Source organism: Galeopterus variegatus, unplaced genomic scaffold, assembly GCF_000696425.1.
Source record: "Galeopterus variegatus unplaced genomic scaffold, G_variegatus-3.0.2 Scaffold2843, whole genome shotgun sequence".
Lineage (NCBI taxonomy): Eukaryota > Metazoa > Chordata > Mammalia > Dermoptera > Cynocephalidae > Galeopterus > Galeopterus variegatus.
Genome location: NW_007728954.1, coordinates 134,265 through 149,404, shown reverse-complemented (window position 1 = coordinate 149,404; position 15,140 = coordinate 134,265). Strand labels below are relative to the sequence as shown.

Here is a 15,140-nt window from a genome sequence, read left to right as displayed (position 1 = left end):
TTGCTGGTCCCGGTCAGGTACGGGCGCGACACTGAGGGTTGCGATCCGTTGCCGGACACGAAAAAAGACAAAAAAGGAAAAAAAAAAAAAAACCTAAATCTTCAGTATGATCAGGTTATGCAGGACTAGAAAGTGGGTAGCAATAAATAGGTCTAAAAAACTCAGAAAGTGGACTTCCCCAGGCATTTGCCTGTGAAAATAATCTTAGGTCTCTCAACTAATACACACATATATAGTACAGAAGAGAGTTAGAAGACTTAACTGTTTCTCTGGAAAAAAAAATGGTTTATTGCATATGGAAATCAATAGATATCTTTTACAAAAAGGATTAGAATAAAGATCTCACATTTTTAAAGGCACATATGAAACATTTTACAGCACTGACAAGGGCAGTGAGAACGTCAACTATGACCAATGTCTACATAAGACTTTATAAAAACAGATAGGAAACAGTGCAAAAAATACTGTCAAAGTCAGTTTTATACACCTCGTAACAGTGTACAAAACTGGCAAGCATAAGCTTATTTACTGATATAAAATAGCACATAGAATAGCATGCATAGTTTTATTTAAGGCCTTTAATATTATTAAGTTGATAAGGAGTCTATACCAAAGTACAGTTGACATGAATAGTGATAAAATCACTCCCCAACTTAGGGAATGTCCTATAAATTTCTCAGCTCTCCTCCTCCCTTACAACTTCAGTTTGGTAGTGAAGAGTCTGGGCTTCCATCTTGCATGGAAGCAAACGGACACACCATGGGGAGGAGAATGTGTTCTCAGGATCCCAAGTCCCAACCTGGAATGCATTTCTTACAGCAACAACATAATGAGTGGTGGCTACATTTCCAGGTCAGCCCACAAAACGCAACCCAATATTCTGGCTGCGTTGGAAGTCAGTAGGCTTCTGTGGGCTGACCCAAGAACCTTAAGAACAAACTGGTTTCTGAGTCAGGGACTTGTGTACACATCGTTTCTAAATGAAACCTATTAAATGTCAACTGTTTTGAACATACCAAAATTCGCAACATTTTACAAAACACAGACCAAGGAAAGCATCAAAATACTGAATTAAGTAGCACAACAGAGTCCAGTGAAACAAACTAGATTAGCTTGTTATTTGATGTAACACAGGTTACATTAAGGTTATAAATGTAATAGTCATCTGCACATGGAAACTTCTTTCCATTTAAGTATCCTCAAGCAGGTGAGCTGAGGAAGGACATATACAGGAAATCATCTCTGATGAAGAGTAACCTGATGTCTGAAAAGATAAGGTTAACAGATTTTTAAGTTTCCAAACAGTGGCAAAGTTCAAAGGCAATTGCAATAAAATTGTACAATGTTCAAGTTGGGAAATCATCTCTGATGAAGAGTAACCTGATGTCTGAAAAGATAAGGTTAACAGATTTTTAAGATTCCAAACAGTGGCAACAAAGTTCAAAGGCAATTGCAATAAAATTGTACAATGTTCAAGTTGGAAAAAAAAAAAAAAAGGCTCTGAATTACAGATTTTGGTTCTATGCTGAAGGTATTTAGTAGCTAACACTGCAGTCGTAGGAGTGGGAGGCCCCTGAGAAATGCTGAGAACGCCAGGCTACCCTGTGTGGAGCCACCCCAGCTAAACTCAAAGCAGCATTCCTGAGATTTCAGCAAAAGGTTCCACCCCAAGGCACAAAGAGATCCCAATCCAAGCTTTTCAGCTCTCTCCTTTAAACCTTTTGTCAGATTTGAGATAGCACTGGCGTTTCCCTGAAAGAGCAGGTTGGGGAAGAAAGAGGATAATTTAGAGGTTGGACGAGCAGCGTATCCAACTCCACCCTCCCTTGATAACTGCAAATTGCTCACAATACAACTTATAAATGTTCCTGGGCAGCCCAGAGGTTTTTCACCTGTTTCACAGATTGGCCAGTCTATGTAAAAAAGGATATGATGAAGGGAATGTGGTCCAGCATGAAGCTAGAAACAAATCAGTTTAACACATATTTCACTAGGCCAAACGCAGTTCACCTTGAAATAAATACTAAGAACTGCTACAATCATTGTTTTAAACAGGACTGCTGTCTTTTCTTTCATTTTTGCCTTTTTAGCACCAAGTGAATTCCCATCACCAAGGGGTGGGTGAAAGAGGCTTCCTGGTTGCTGGTTTTCTAGCTATTTTCATTCTGGTTATTTTCATTTGCCAGATCTTATTCCTTAAAGCTATATAAACTTTCTTAAAAAATTAAAGTTAGGTATCCCAGTTACATTTTTTAAAGAGGTTTAGGACAGTGATTCTCTATGACTAGATTTAACTCTTTCGTAATGGTTGCAAAACAGGGTAAGTAAAGAAAAGAAAAATCGTACTGTTGAGAGTTGATTCATAAAGCAAAGTTTTTAAAAAAGCCATGAAAAGTTGGCACAGCCCTAAGTGAAGGAGGTGCTCTTGGAATGAAGATGGTGTCGTCACAAACAATCCCACTCCTGCCCCCAACAAGAAAAGGAACGCTGCAGCCACTATACTCATGTTCTCCCAGTTTTTGTGCCCTGATTATAAACATGGCTTGTTCTGTAGCACTCGTGAGATTGCAGGCAAGAGGAATCAAGATGCACAGAAGCTGTGATTTCTAACTCTGGGAGCCACGTGGACGAGCAGAACCTTCTGCCAACAGGGCTACAGGGAGAGGAAGGGCCACCAGCACCAGGCGAGGGGGAATGTCGTGCCTGAGCGGCGGGTCCAGGCAAACATGATAAGCCATGGGTCATAATCCATGACATTCATCAAGCTCTACCTCCAAGGTGAGGACACAGTTTAAAACTACAAGACATGGTGAAACAGATCCCAACGCTGCAGCACAGCTTCCACCTCTGACATTACAGAAAGGGAGGGAGGGCATAGGAGAGACATGCCAGAGTTCAAACAATTGTCAGTCAATCAAAGAACTTTTGACAGCAACTTCATGGCTGATCTAAAAACCCTTCCTTTTACTCTCCCCTCTAATAGCTCCTCTCTGGGCAAGCTTATGGCACTTGTTGGAAAGAATGGTCCTGATGGCCCAAAGTGTAGCAGAAGCAACGGTGACTTTCCAGGCAGACCTGTCGTATTCAGGCTATCGGCTCCACCCTCCTGCCTTACAACAAAACGTCCTTGCATTTATTTTCACCATGGGAAGGCTGAGCAAAGCTCTGAACAGGAGGAGCTCTACTGCACCAAACAGCAACAGATGACCCAGTCTATGAAACTGATTGATGCCAGATGCTCCATGCCAGGCTCATGGGCATTTTAACAGGGAACTTTTTAGTTTAGTCTTGAGAAAGAAGATGAAGCTACATTGAGCTGGAAAAGATAAGAAAAGTAGTCTGCTGGATAAAAATGCTTTCCAACTGTACTCAGTGGAGTTTATTACTGAGAAGCAAAAGCTGAGAGAAAGCAGGATAAAGGTTAAGTGAAGATTAGCTGGTGGCCGAGTGCCACAGGCTCCAACTCCAGCAGAGTCTACAAAGATCCTCCATCCAGGAGAAGAGAGGAGGGGGCCAGGGACAGCCAGTGACTCTTAGTGCAACAAGAACCATTTAATTATAATCAATCTAGAACCACAAAGGTTGTAAAAGTAAATTTAAGCTCCTTAAAAGTTTATTACTCAAAATAGTCCATGTGGAGATGTTTCCACCTTCCCTGATCTTGTTCACCTCTTCTTTACTCTCATATAGAGATCAGTGTTTGACATCCCTCCCTAATGCAACTAAATCCTCCCTTACTGCCTATCCAGGGAAAGAGGTGTGTATACATGTAAACACTACCAGAGACTTGCTAAGAGGTGGTATCTCGCTAGCACCCAGTGAAACCACAAAACTCAGCAGGGCACTCCCCAGCTTTGCCAGCAGGCTCAGCTCATGTCTCAAGGATGAAGACACCAAATTGAGCCTCCATGATCCAGGGACTACAGGAAACAAGGGTGCACACATTGGGTCAGTGTATCCAACTGAGTGCAATGAAACAAAACATTTCGAATGGAAAATTTCAAAACCACAAGCCAGAAAATGTCTGATGGCTTTGTTGTGAGAGGCATCTTTTTTTTTCCCCATTTTTAAATTTCTCCCTTCACATGCAAACTGCACCAATAGACCCTGACAGCACTAGCTTCAATTTCAAAACCACAAGCCAGAAAATGTCTGATGGCTTTGTTGTGAGAGGCATCTTTTTTTTTTCCCATTTTTAAATTTCTCCCTTCACATGCAAACTGCACCAATAGACCCTGACAGCACTAGCTTCAGACTTGATACATCATCAGGAAATCATTCCAAAAGCTCTAACTAGATAACTAATTTAATACACTTTGCTTCAAGGTTTATTCCTTGGCATGCTTCCCAGATATAAAGCATCTCTGGGTAATTATTATGCAGATGCCACTGAAAGGACTTTCGATGGCTGCTGCTAATTTAACAGGAGATGTGTTGGCATTTGCTGGAGATGTGAAAAGGAATGCAAAATGTGCTAAAGAACCAAAAGCATTTGCTTTCAAAAATGAAACGTGTGGAATAGCTTTTAAATGTTTTCCTTTGGGTTTCAATATACACTTTGGCTAGGAAGTTGAGTATTAACTTCCTCCTGCATTTTGGGCATTAACAAATATTCCCATGGAATGCAGTGGGAACAGTGGATGGGTTTAAAGGAAGCCCACGAGTAATGATCTCAAAGAGACTCCAGATCGACATGCTGCCCACAGGACACATTTTAACAGTACTCACTCCGGGGCTTAGAGATGAAAGATAAATATTGATGCTGTTCATCATACAATAAACCACTCACTGAGATCAACTGTTTAAACATCCCTAATAGTAGAAAATCCCAAGGATAAAAAACCTCTAAGGAAAGGAAACAAATACCTTTTTGACTATTGATGAACTTAGTAAGAGTTATGAGCTCTGTTCCATTGAAAATAAATACATGTGACACTAATGGTTTTCCTTCTTTTTTTTGACGACTAGCAGTTATGGGGATCTGAACCCATGACTGGTGTTATAAGGTGGTGCTCTATCCAATTGATGGTTTTCTTTTCAGATCACACACCAAAATTCTGGAACCTACAAAGCTCAGTTGAAATTATACTTTTTAACTGATTCTTCAGACCTTGGAGAAGACAGAGCCCTCCATTACCAGATATTCTGAGTCTAAATACAGAGTACAACCACTGCAACACCTGGCCAGATGTGAAACTGGGCTGATTCAGCATCCAAAGGAGTTAATGAGGAATCTGCTTTCACATGCATCTGTTGGTGCGTGGTGACAGGAGGGCACAGAGGCATGTTCCTCGACCATGCTTTGTCTTCTCAGCTCAGGGAAAAAGGGTGGCAACGGTGGAAGGAACACAGAACACCTGCAGTGGTCAATTCTAAGAACACAACTGTAACTAAAAATTATATTCAAGAAACACTAGACACAGAAAGGAAAACTTAAATGTGGTTTTGTTCTTAGAATTTCAAGAGTTCCATATTCAGTTCTCCACCACTACCTTTTTCTCCCGAGCTGAAAGCACAAAGAAAACATGGCATCAAGTCTACCAGAAGGAACGTGCTCCTGTGACCTCCTGTCACCATGCACCCACAGATGCGCATGAACATTGTATTCCAGAAAAACTAGACGCAGAAAGGAAAATCTCTCAAAACTGAATGAGAGGAAAAGGGTGTGGAAGGTGACTTGTGTACTAACCTGAGAAACTCAGAAGGACACTGACAACAAAGTCATAAGGAAGAAACTAAAGACTGAGCTTCAAACTGAGGGTAGTTAATACCATAACTGACCCGAGAGTGGGTTACATGGCGAAAAGGAGAGCAGCAAAGGACTCTGTGAAAGACAAATTCTACCATCTTTCATCAAGTGGGCCAGGATTTGGACTAGAGGTCCTCAGTGGGATTACTTCCGCGCTTGCAGGCCAACACCTGGAGATGATCCTGGCTTAGTGGAGTCACACTTTGTGTGGCTCCTGCCCAGGGCCCCTGCTACCTAAGTGCCAAACAGCTCCCATAAATCAGCTTCCCCAACTGTCTCCTTTATAACCTTTCAAATGACTTAGTGACTGACAGAACGACTGAGCACACCTCCACTTGCAGGTTCCCGTCCAGCAGACACATCACATTTAAATAAGAAACAGTATAAGGCCCTGCCCAGCTCCTTTCTCTTCCCATGCTGGTCCATTAACCCCTCTCAATCAGGCACGAGGTATTGCTGCACAGGTGGCCTGGCCAGAGCCTCAAAGCCACCAGACTGGAGCCTGCTGGGCAAATGGTGAGAAGCAGCAAACAGCCAAGGTGCAGTCCCCAGCAGGGAGACACAGGCCCCAGAACCCAGAAGGAAGAGGGGTGGTCAAGGAAGATACAGCACAGAGCTCCTCATTCAGCCTGAAAGATGGCAATTACTATAAAGGGAGCATTTTCTCTTGCTGTTCCTGTCTTTAATTCAAGCTTGTGGGGAAGAGGGAGAAAGAGATTACTGAGGATCAGGACTGGAATAAAGAAGGGAGGAAACCGACTGTCAAGGCTCATGAACCCCCAAAATGTAAGAGAAAAGCATTTTTTCAAGAAAAGGGTCTCGACCCTTTCTCTTTACATTTCAGGATGAATTAATTTTCTTGCCATCTTTGATTTGAACATGAGCAATTAAACTGATGAATTTCAGGGTTGGTTACAAATCTGGCTGCAACTTCACTAGAGATGTCTTCCCTTATGCCTCTGTCCCCAAAACAATCCACCAGGCAACATACCCTCCTGTTGTATGCAGATCAGTCAAAATACAGTTCAAATGAAAAGTACTATAATAATGTGAAAACTGTATTAACTGTTGTATTACAATGCAGATCAGTCAAAATACAGTTCAAATGAAAAGTACTATAATAATGTGAAAACTGTATTATAATAATTCACAAAAGTTATTCCAAAGGGGAAAAAATAAATTATCTCATATAAAATAATACATGTTGCTTGTAAGTAATCTTGACTCCCGTCTTCAGAGAGCCTGTGGCCTGCCTGCTGCCAGCTATCTGTCCCCGCTGGGGGAGTAGATGTTGTCTGGAGGTAACTCTCCATCTGCACATTGGAGCTGGGTCCCTCCTCCAGGAGTTGGATCGGGAAGATTAAATGAGTCTGGAGTTTTGGAGGAACTGGATGAGGACTTGATAGACAAACTTGTACTGAGCAATGGTCTGGATCATGAACATCCTTTGCTCCCTGAGGAGCCTCAGCATCATTGGCACTTCCACCTTCTGCAAGAAAAGAGAAAAAGCACATGACCCTGAGCAAGGATGCTTCCCATGGCTCATTCATCACTCCCTCATTCAGGAGGCATTCACCCACTGCCCGTGTCCAGGCATTAGATAAAGCAAAGGACTCTGTCCCCACTTGGTTTTACCCATCAAATAGTCTGTACCAGCACCTGGAGAACCCAGTTGTCCTGTGTCACTGGTGTGATACTTTAAATACAGACCTGTCTGCTAGATAAAACATAAGAGGCTGGAGTTACAGCTGACTGATATTCTCAACTCTACCACAGCCCAGTGATAGGACTTAAGACACCTCTGGGTCTTAGTTTCCTCTTCTGTAAAATAAGGATATGAGGTCAGAACCTGACCTTTTGTAATTAGCTACAGCTGAGACAGACAGCCACATCCAGGGGACCAAGACAGTGTGCCACAAACCATAAAACTAGTGCTTTCTGAAAAACGTATGGGCATTAAAACATTTCAGCTATCACTCAGTGACCAAGAGTGCTGGGCCACAGGGTGACTTCTCAGGGCAGCCTGTCAGAGTTGTCCCCTAGGGTCCCCACCTCGCAGCCAGTGACATCACTGTAAGCATCTTAGTGACATCATGAGGCGGTATTTAATCTGATTTTTCAAACCGTTGATGCTATTGAGTAAATATGTGTATTATCATATAAATTCCTCCACAGAACTTCATGATAACATTTTATAATGTAAATACTACCAAACCACTGCAATAGTTTCCTTTGGTGTTCCAAGCTGTATAATTTGGAAATTGAACAAGAACCAAACGGCACTTGGTATTTGGAGGCAGAGTAAAACTGGGAAGTAACCCTGGACCAGGTCGAAGACCTTGCTTCTTGCCTGGGTACCACTGCGTAAGAGCCATATGGCACCAAACAAGTCACGCATAAAGCCCTTTAAAAACCCTACAGCCCCATGTAAACAGAAGTCAGAAGAATTGCTCTTTAGCCTTTGACTCCTGTTTATCTCATCTGCATGAAATAGAAAGTCTCTCAGTGTAACTCCCTAATCCTACGGCAGTAAAAGATCGCCACACACCTTGTGTGGGCACAAGCTCAGCAGCCCACCTCTACAGGGAGAAGAGTGAGGCAATCTGGCCACTGCAAAGACAGGTAACATGTGCCTGCTCAGAGTATCTACCCTGCTCTGCTACACCACACAACTGCCAGTCTAGACAAGAGCAAACAACCCACTCTAAATAAAAGCCTCTCTCTCTGAAGATTGAAAAACATTTTCCAAGTAGACATACTGTCAAATAGGATTTAGGCTAAAACACATTCTACAAATACAAGACGCATCTAAACTATATGCGACCCAATCACCCACCAAGGAAAATTACCCTCAATAAAACCAGACTGTCTACCAGATGCTGCAGGCTTCTGGAAGTAGATGCTAAGTTCAGATTTGCTAAACGTTTCCTTATCTCACACTCTCATTTCTTCTTCTATATCTGAGTATCTACACAGAGCAGTGAGAGGCCAAAGATACGGAGGGTTGTAAATGTTGGAGTCATACTAGAAATCATGGGTCTGGAAAACTCTGGTCAGGAGAGAGGACATGAACTGCTGAAAACAAAAGGGCATAGTCGAAAGTTTGGCTGTGGGGTATATTTGTCCCCAAAGTGGAGGAGTATACAGAAAGAAAATTATAGTGACTCACTTCGTTATGCTCCAGGCAGTAGATCATCAGCTCAGAAAGAATGACCACACCGGTCCTTCCCACCCCAGCACTGCAGTGCACCACGATGGGAGGGTGCCGGTTTTCAGTGCCTTCCAGCATGCTGTTGGTATGGCGACGGACTGACTGGATTTCCTCCAGGTAGGCTGTGGAACAAAAATGCAAATTTTGTCACCAAAGTCCTACATGGCTTGCATACAAGTGGTAGTGGTATGGGGATGCAGGGATACTGATGGTGAATCTTCTTTTTTTTTTTTTCTTAAGTGATAATTTACAGTTCTTACAAGACACTAATTATTTGGCTGTTACCGACTGATGGTGAATCTTCTTTTTTTTTTCTTAAGTGATAATTTACAGTTCTTACAAGACACTAATTATTTGGCTGTTACCCGCTGTACACTCCTGGATCCAGAAAGGACCAGCTGGGAGTCAATTAGACCATGAGAGAATTTGTTCTTTAAATTAAATAGTTCTTTTTTAAAAATTAAATTCTGTTCTCCCCTCTGCAAATCCCTAAGTCCCCCAAGCAGATGATTCCAGACATTACTTACAGCAATTCCTACTATTAACAGACTGGGATCAGAACAACAGCTAAGTCCCCTTGAAACGCCCGCCTGTCAGAGCCAATTTCTGGTGGGGAAAGACCATCCATCTGCCCTTCCTCCTTCCCCTCACTGAGTGAGTGAATGTCAGCTGAGGCTTGACATCATTTTAGATTTTGAAACAGACTTTGGGGAGTTTGCTTTTCAGCATGGATTCCATGGGGTTATGGGTGTAGCTCAAGATGACTCCCTTCTGCAGGCAACATGTGTGTGGGGTTCCAACATCTGTGTAGCTCAGCAGGCTACGCAGGGGTCTGTTCACGGCTCCAATTGGGCGCAAAAGAAAAATTACAGCTATACAAACCTTAATGACTTTTTTTCATAATCTTGAAAAAAGGGAAAAGTATATAAATATAATCCTCAGAGAGTCTGAAAATCAGCAAAAGTCAATTAGTGATTTAAATTCTGCGGCAGCTTAGGGGAGAAACAGATCGAAAGGTTCTTGATACTCAGAAAACCTCGTTCTAATGCAACAGTGTAAACAAGACTGTAGGGGAAATGCTCAAATTGTCAAAGCGAAAAGAGTACAGAGGACCCAGTCTAGTAATTTAAATGTATTTGTTTACAATTAATAGAACCTGTACTTTCCTTTACCACCTTATTTAATTATAAAATAAAGTAGTTTACCAAATAAAAAACTACCACTATTACCACTACCACTACTATTATGACAACTAGTAGTTATAGCAGTAGTAGTACTAGTCACAGTAGTACTACTAGCAGTAGTAGTAAAGTAAAATGAGATAGGACCAAAAGAAAAAAAAAAAGAAAGAAAGAAAGAAGACAGCTGGAGATGAATACAAAGAGTAGTTCCTATTGGGCACCAACTTGAGCTAAATACTGTGCGTGGAATTCTCTTTACAATTCTTCTGCGAGAGGTAAGAGATATTAGGCAACTGAGTATTTTGTCTGACAAAAAGCAGGGTTCACATACAAGAGACAAAGCTTTTCTCGAGCTAAACTTAAGAAGAAAAATAAGAAAAATGCTGTGGAATACAACAGATAGATGCCACTTTCAAATGGACATTTTCATAAAACGCAGAGAAACTGGATTCGAATGGATGCTTCCTCTGTCAATGATATGCATAAAGTTCCTCAAGCTGTAACTCAATGAAGACTTCTGGAGGGTGGGAGACAACTTGGCTTAGATACTCTGCATCCAGGTAATCTAATTTAAACACGGGCAAAAATCTTGAAAACCTAGAAGAAATGGACAGCCAACATTTCTAAGGCCCTACACAGCACATTTGCTTTGAGTTTTTTAGAAATTTAACTTAATACATTTACATTCTTTAAAAATATTCTCTACATGTTTAAGTAATTTAGATTGGCTTTCCTTAAATTGGTTCTGATTAAAAAGATTTGACTGTACATTTAACCACCTCATAAGCTCGATCTTTCATCAGAGCAGTTAGCCAATCATCAAAACAATCCACTTTTATTGTTTGCATTTTCTGCCTCTTGAAAAAAAAATTTAATAAGTCAATTACCAAAAGATTACCTGAAAGGAATAAAAAGAGCACTTTTAGGAGGAAGAAAGTTCTGCAAAGGTCGCTGCCCTACTTATTCACGTGAGCATCAGATAACTGGCCGTTTGACCTGAGGCACATCACTGAACCAGTCTAGTCTTGCTCTAGATCCTTTGATTCCAATCATCTTTCCACTCTCTACTTTCAGTGTCCAACCCTCAATGCCCTTTACTGGGAAATGAAATACTTGTGCTGATGAATAAGCATGCATCAGAATCTTTCTGGTGGAACTTGTAAAGTGGTATGTTTAGGTCTTCAGGGCCTACTTTCTCTTCTCTTTCCTCTCCCCGCTCCTCCCACCCCATCTCACATTTCAGATGAATATCAAAATAAAATCAAGGTTCTGACATTATCCAACATCTGGATGAAGGTCACAGGTCTGCCGCTAGCTGGAGAGTTGACAACGTGACAGGTATAAATCTGCAGAGAGCACCAGGGCCTCCTTCCCCGATGGATAAGTGACAGAAGGGGCTTTCCCACAACTGCAGGACATTCAAGGTTAGCACGTGGCAAGGGAGGAGAAGACTGCAGCCACCACTGAAAAGCAGATGACAGCATCGGATCTCACCCCTGCACTGTGACGAATGGCCTATCTTTCCTGTTAGACTGTGAACACTTTTAAGACAAAGTCTGTGAACTCAATTTCATCTTTGTGTTCCCAGAGCCTGATCCAGTGCCCAGAATGTAGTGGGCACACACTCAATTTTTAGCCTTTCAAATAAATTACTGTGTATAATCTGGTGAATTAGTTTTTAAAATAACCATACCCAGAACTGTATATATATACATAAATTAATGATTTAGTCTTTTGAGCACATTTCAGTTTCAAAAACTACAAGTTGATTCTTAGTATTTTAATCATAGATATAAGAATTTACTGTTAGAGAAATACAGGGCTTGAGAGATGCAAACCTTTAGTTATCTGTGCTTTTTATTGTGATAAAATAGATACAAAATAAAATATAACATTTTAACAACTTTTAAATATGCAGTTCAGTGGCATTAAGTATATTCAGTGCTATGTAACCATCACTGCTATCCATTTCCAGAACTTTTTCATAGTCCCACACAGAAACATCACATCCATTAGACAGTAATTCCCCATTCCCCCAGCCCCTGGCAACCTCTATTATACTTTCTGTCTCTATGAATCTGCCTCTTCTAGGTATCTCTATGTGGAATCATACAATATTTTTCCTTTTGTGTCTGGCTTATTTCACTTAGCATAATAATGTTTTGGAGGTTCATCTATGTTGTAGCATGTGTCAGAACAGTTATTTATTAAATGAGCAGCTAAAGGTCTAAATCTAGGTAGAACTAGTTAGTTTACCACAATTTTATCTTATTTGCATAAAAGGTAAACAGAATATAAAAAGTAACGTATTGTTATTCTTCTCCATTCTACAATGTAATGAAGGGACATATACATCAACACTGAAATACTTTTGCCAGGTAAGAGAAAGCATCCTTTCTCTCCATTTCCTCTCTAATCGATAGATCGCTGAGGAAGTTGGCAAAACCCAGTCTGGTAAAACACAGACTGGGAAGAAAAATACTTACACAAAAATCCTTGGACGTCTTCTGGGCAGCCGTGATCTGGCCAGTCGGTATACTGCAAATGCCACACTGTCCTTTCCTGACCAGACAAAAGATGCTTGACCTTCAAGCCTGTGGTTGCATAGCAACCAGAATCTGTTCGGAACTTGGTGGTGACCTTGAACTTGCCATAGGTGGCCGAGCTGTGTTTGGAACCCAGTTTGGGCCAATATCGGTGGCTTTTGGTTCGTCCACCCTCCTGAATCACACACAAAAAGCAAAAGTGGGAATAAGTCAGGGGAAGCTCTCATCTTCATAATCTTAAAATCTGAAGACAGAAGAAAACGTAAATAGCTCCTAAGTAACACAGTAGCACACAGTAGATCCTATACATTTTAGCTAAGACCAGTAATAAGATTCATAATGATAGTTATATCAATGGCAAATTTAAATCATTCACAATTGAGGTGTGGTTGGATGTCAGAAGAGGAAGTGCAAAGTTCAGAGGCACAAACAAGTTTGGTGTGTTTAAGAAACAACGGTTTTCAGGAAGGTGGCTGGACTGTGGCAAGTTGGGGGAAAGGTGGCAGGACAGGAGGCTGGAAAGGCCACGGCACAGAGTTTGGATTTTACTCCATGGATAATGGGAAACCATCCAAAGGCTTTAAGCAGGGGAGCTGATTAAAGCTGCTCATTCCAGGCTATCCTTCTCATTTCTGATGCTCAGCCCAGGGCTCTTCCTACCATGCCACGCTGACTACTGACTCTGTCTCTATCACCGAGCATCGATTTTTGCAGCCTGACCAATTTGTTTTAGTCCCACCTACCACTTACAGAGAACAGCTGCTTACATCACCATTCTTCCTCCCTTAATTTTACAATCTCTTCTGAGGATGTGCATTCTCAACCATTTACAAAAGGCCTATTTTTAAGTTTTGCACAGTTTTGAAATCATTGGAGCGGGGGTGGAGAGCATGGAGAGAATAGAAGCTGAGGAGATCCGGGGCAGGGGGAGAGAGAGAAGGAACACAGAGCCTGCAGAGCTGGGGTGTGGGCATGGGCCCTGGGAACCCTTACGGCTAGCCCACTCGCAAAACAATGCGTCTTTGGTGAATATAAATGATCTTGCCCAGATTCATCTGGTTTCATTTTGTCTCCTTAAGTTTGAAGCACACTTTCCTCTTTTATTTATCAGCCTTGTGAAAGTAGGTTCACCTGAGGCCTTGAATGCATATTCCTGCTGAATGTCTCAGTTATGGATTTTCAAAGACTGGGAGTCCCTGGCTGTCCCACAGATCACTAGACTCTGCTGTGTCTTAACAAGGTTTACCCCTTCTTTCACTCAGGTCTCGTCTCAAATGCTGTGGCTGCCCACCTAATCGAAAGGAGCCCCCAGTCTCTCTCCCATTACCTTGTTCCATTTTCTCCGTGGCACTTACTACGATCTGAACTTACTTTGTTCACTTTTGACTGCCCCTCCCACTAGGACGTAAGCTGCATGGGGACAGGGAAGGTGCCTGTCTCATTTATCACCATGCCCCTGGGTTAGCCCTGATGGTACCTTGTGCTTAGTTGAATGAATCCCTTGCAGTGATGTGATTCCGTTAAGTGATAAATCTATTCTAGAGACTTGAAGGAGAATTCATTCTCTTTGAAAGAAGGTCAAATGGAATGTCAGCCCTGAACTGCAACCACATTTAAAGGGCTTGAATTCCCTTTTACCACTATCTTCCAATGGACTGTTCTAGAAAGCAACTGCTCAGACCAGTTGATGAAGGGATATGACTTTTTTTTTCCAGTTCTCTCTGTTCCTGATCCCTTTACAATAGTTAGAAAAGGGGTGCTGCAGTATTGTGGATATTGGTTAAAACATATAAAGCTCGCTCACCCCTTCAGCGGCTTCAAAACATATGTTCGAATTCAATGAAAGGAACAAAAGAAGGTGGTTAAAAAATTTTGAGCATTCAACAAGAGAAGAAACACAGCACTTCTTCACCAAAGACAGCAAGCCTAAAGCCTGCTGAACTGAGTGGGAGTTGTGTGCAGTTTTTATAACGCCACACAGAGTTCTCTAATTACAGCACAAAAACTGTGTTTGACTTGGCAAAGAAAGAGAAAGATATTTTTTTCTCTCTCTCTCCAAAGAATAGAGACCTCTTTCTCTCCAGGAACAGCAGCTTCTGGTCTCTTTTCAGCTGATAAGCAGGAGGGCTTGTGGAACCGGCTGTGCCCAGGTCTGGCAGGACACATCCATTTACCCAGAGCAGCCTGAGAGGTTCTCAAATTCCGGTGGAAAGATCTCTGCTTTCTTTGGCACACAAAGTCAGCTGGTTCAACTAAAGTCTGGTCATTTTTGGTGCTGTGTTGTTTTGCTTTCATTTCAGTGCATGGCAACCCAAGGAAAAAGAGTTCCAAGCCAGATGCAAATGGAAGGAGAAAAAGCCACAATAATAAATTATCTCTGGGGAAAAGCAAATGTATGTGGAAGTAAGGAGAACAGACATATACCAAACAGAAAAGGATTTGCAGAGAAACAG

General features: G+C 41.8%; 1 protein-coding gene across 1 annotated transcript in view; it reads right to left on the bottom strand.

The window, feature by feature from the left end:
• Window positions 1-6,862: 6,862 nt before the first annotated feature.
• Window positions 6,863-15,140, bottom strand: part of PTPN14 (protein tyrosine phosphatase, non-receptor type 14) — a 111,825-nt gene continuing 103,547 nt past the window's right edge. The window contains exons 16-18 of the mRNA XM_008583162.1: window positions 12,628-12,862; window positions 8,919-9,082; window positions 6,863-7,238 (exon numbers count right to left, since the gene is read on the bottom strand). Coding sequence (XP_008581384.1) covers window positions 7,110-7,238; window positions 8,919-9,082; window positions 12,628-12,862 — 528 coding nt within the window. The 3' untranslated portion in view covers window positions 6,863-7,109. The remainder of the gene's footprint in view (window positions 7,239-8,918; window positions 9,083-12,627; window positions 12,863-15,140) is intronic.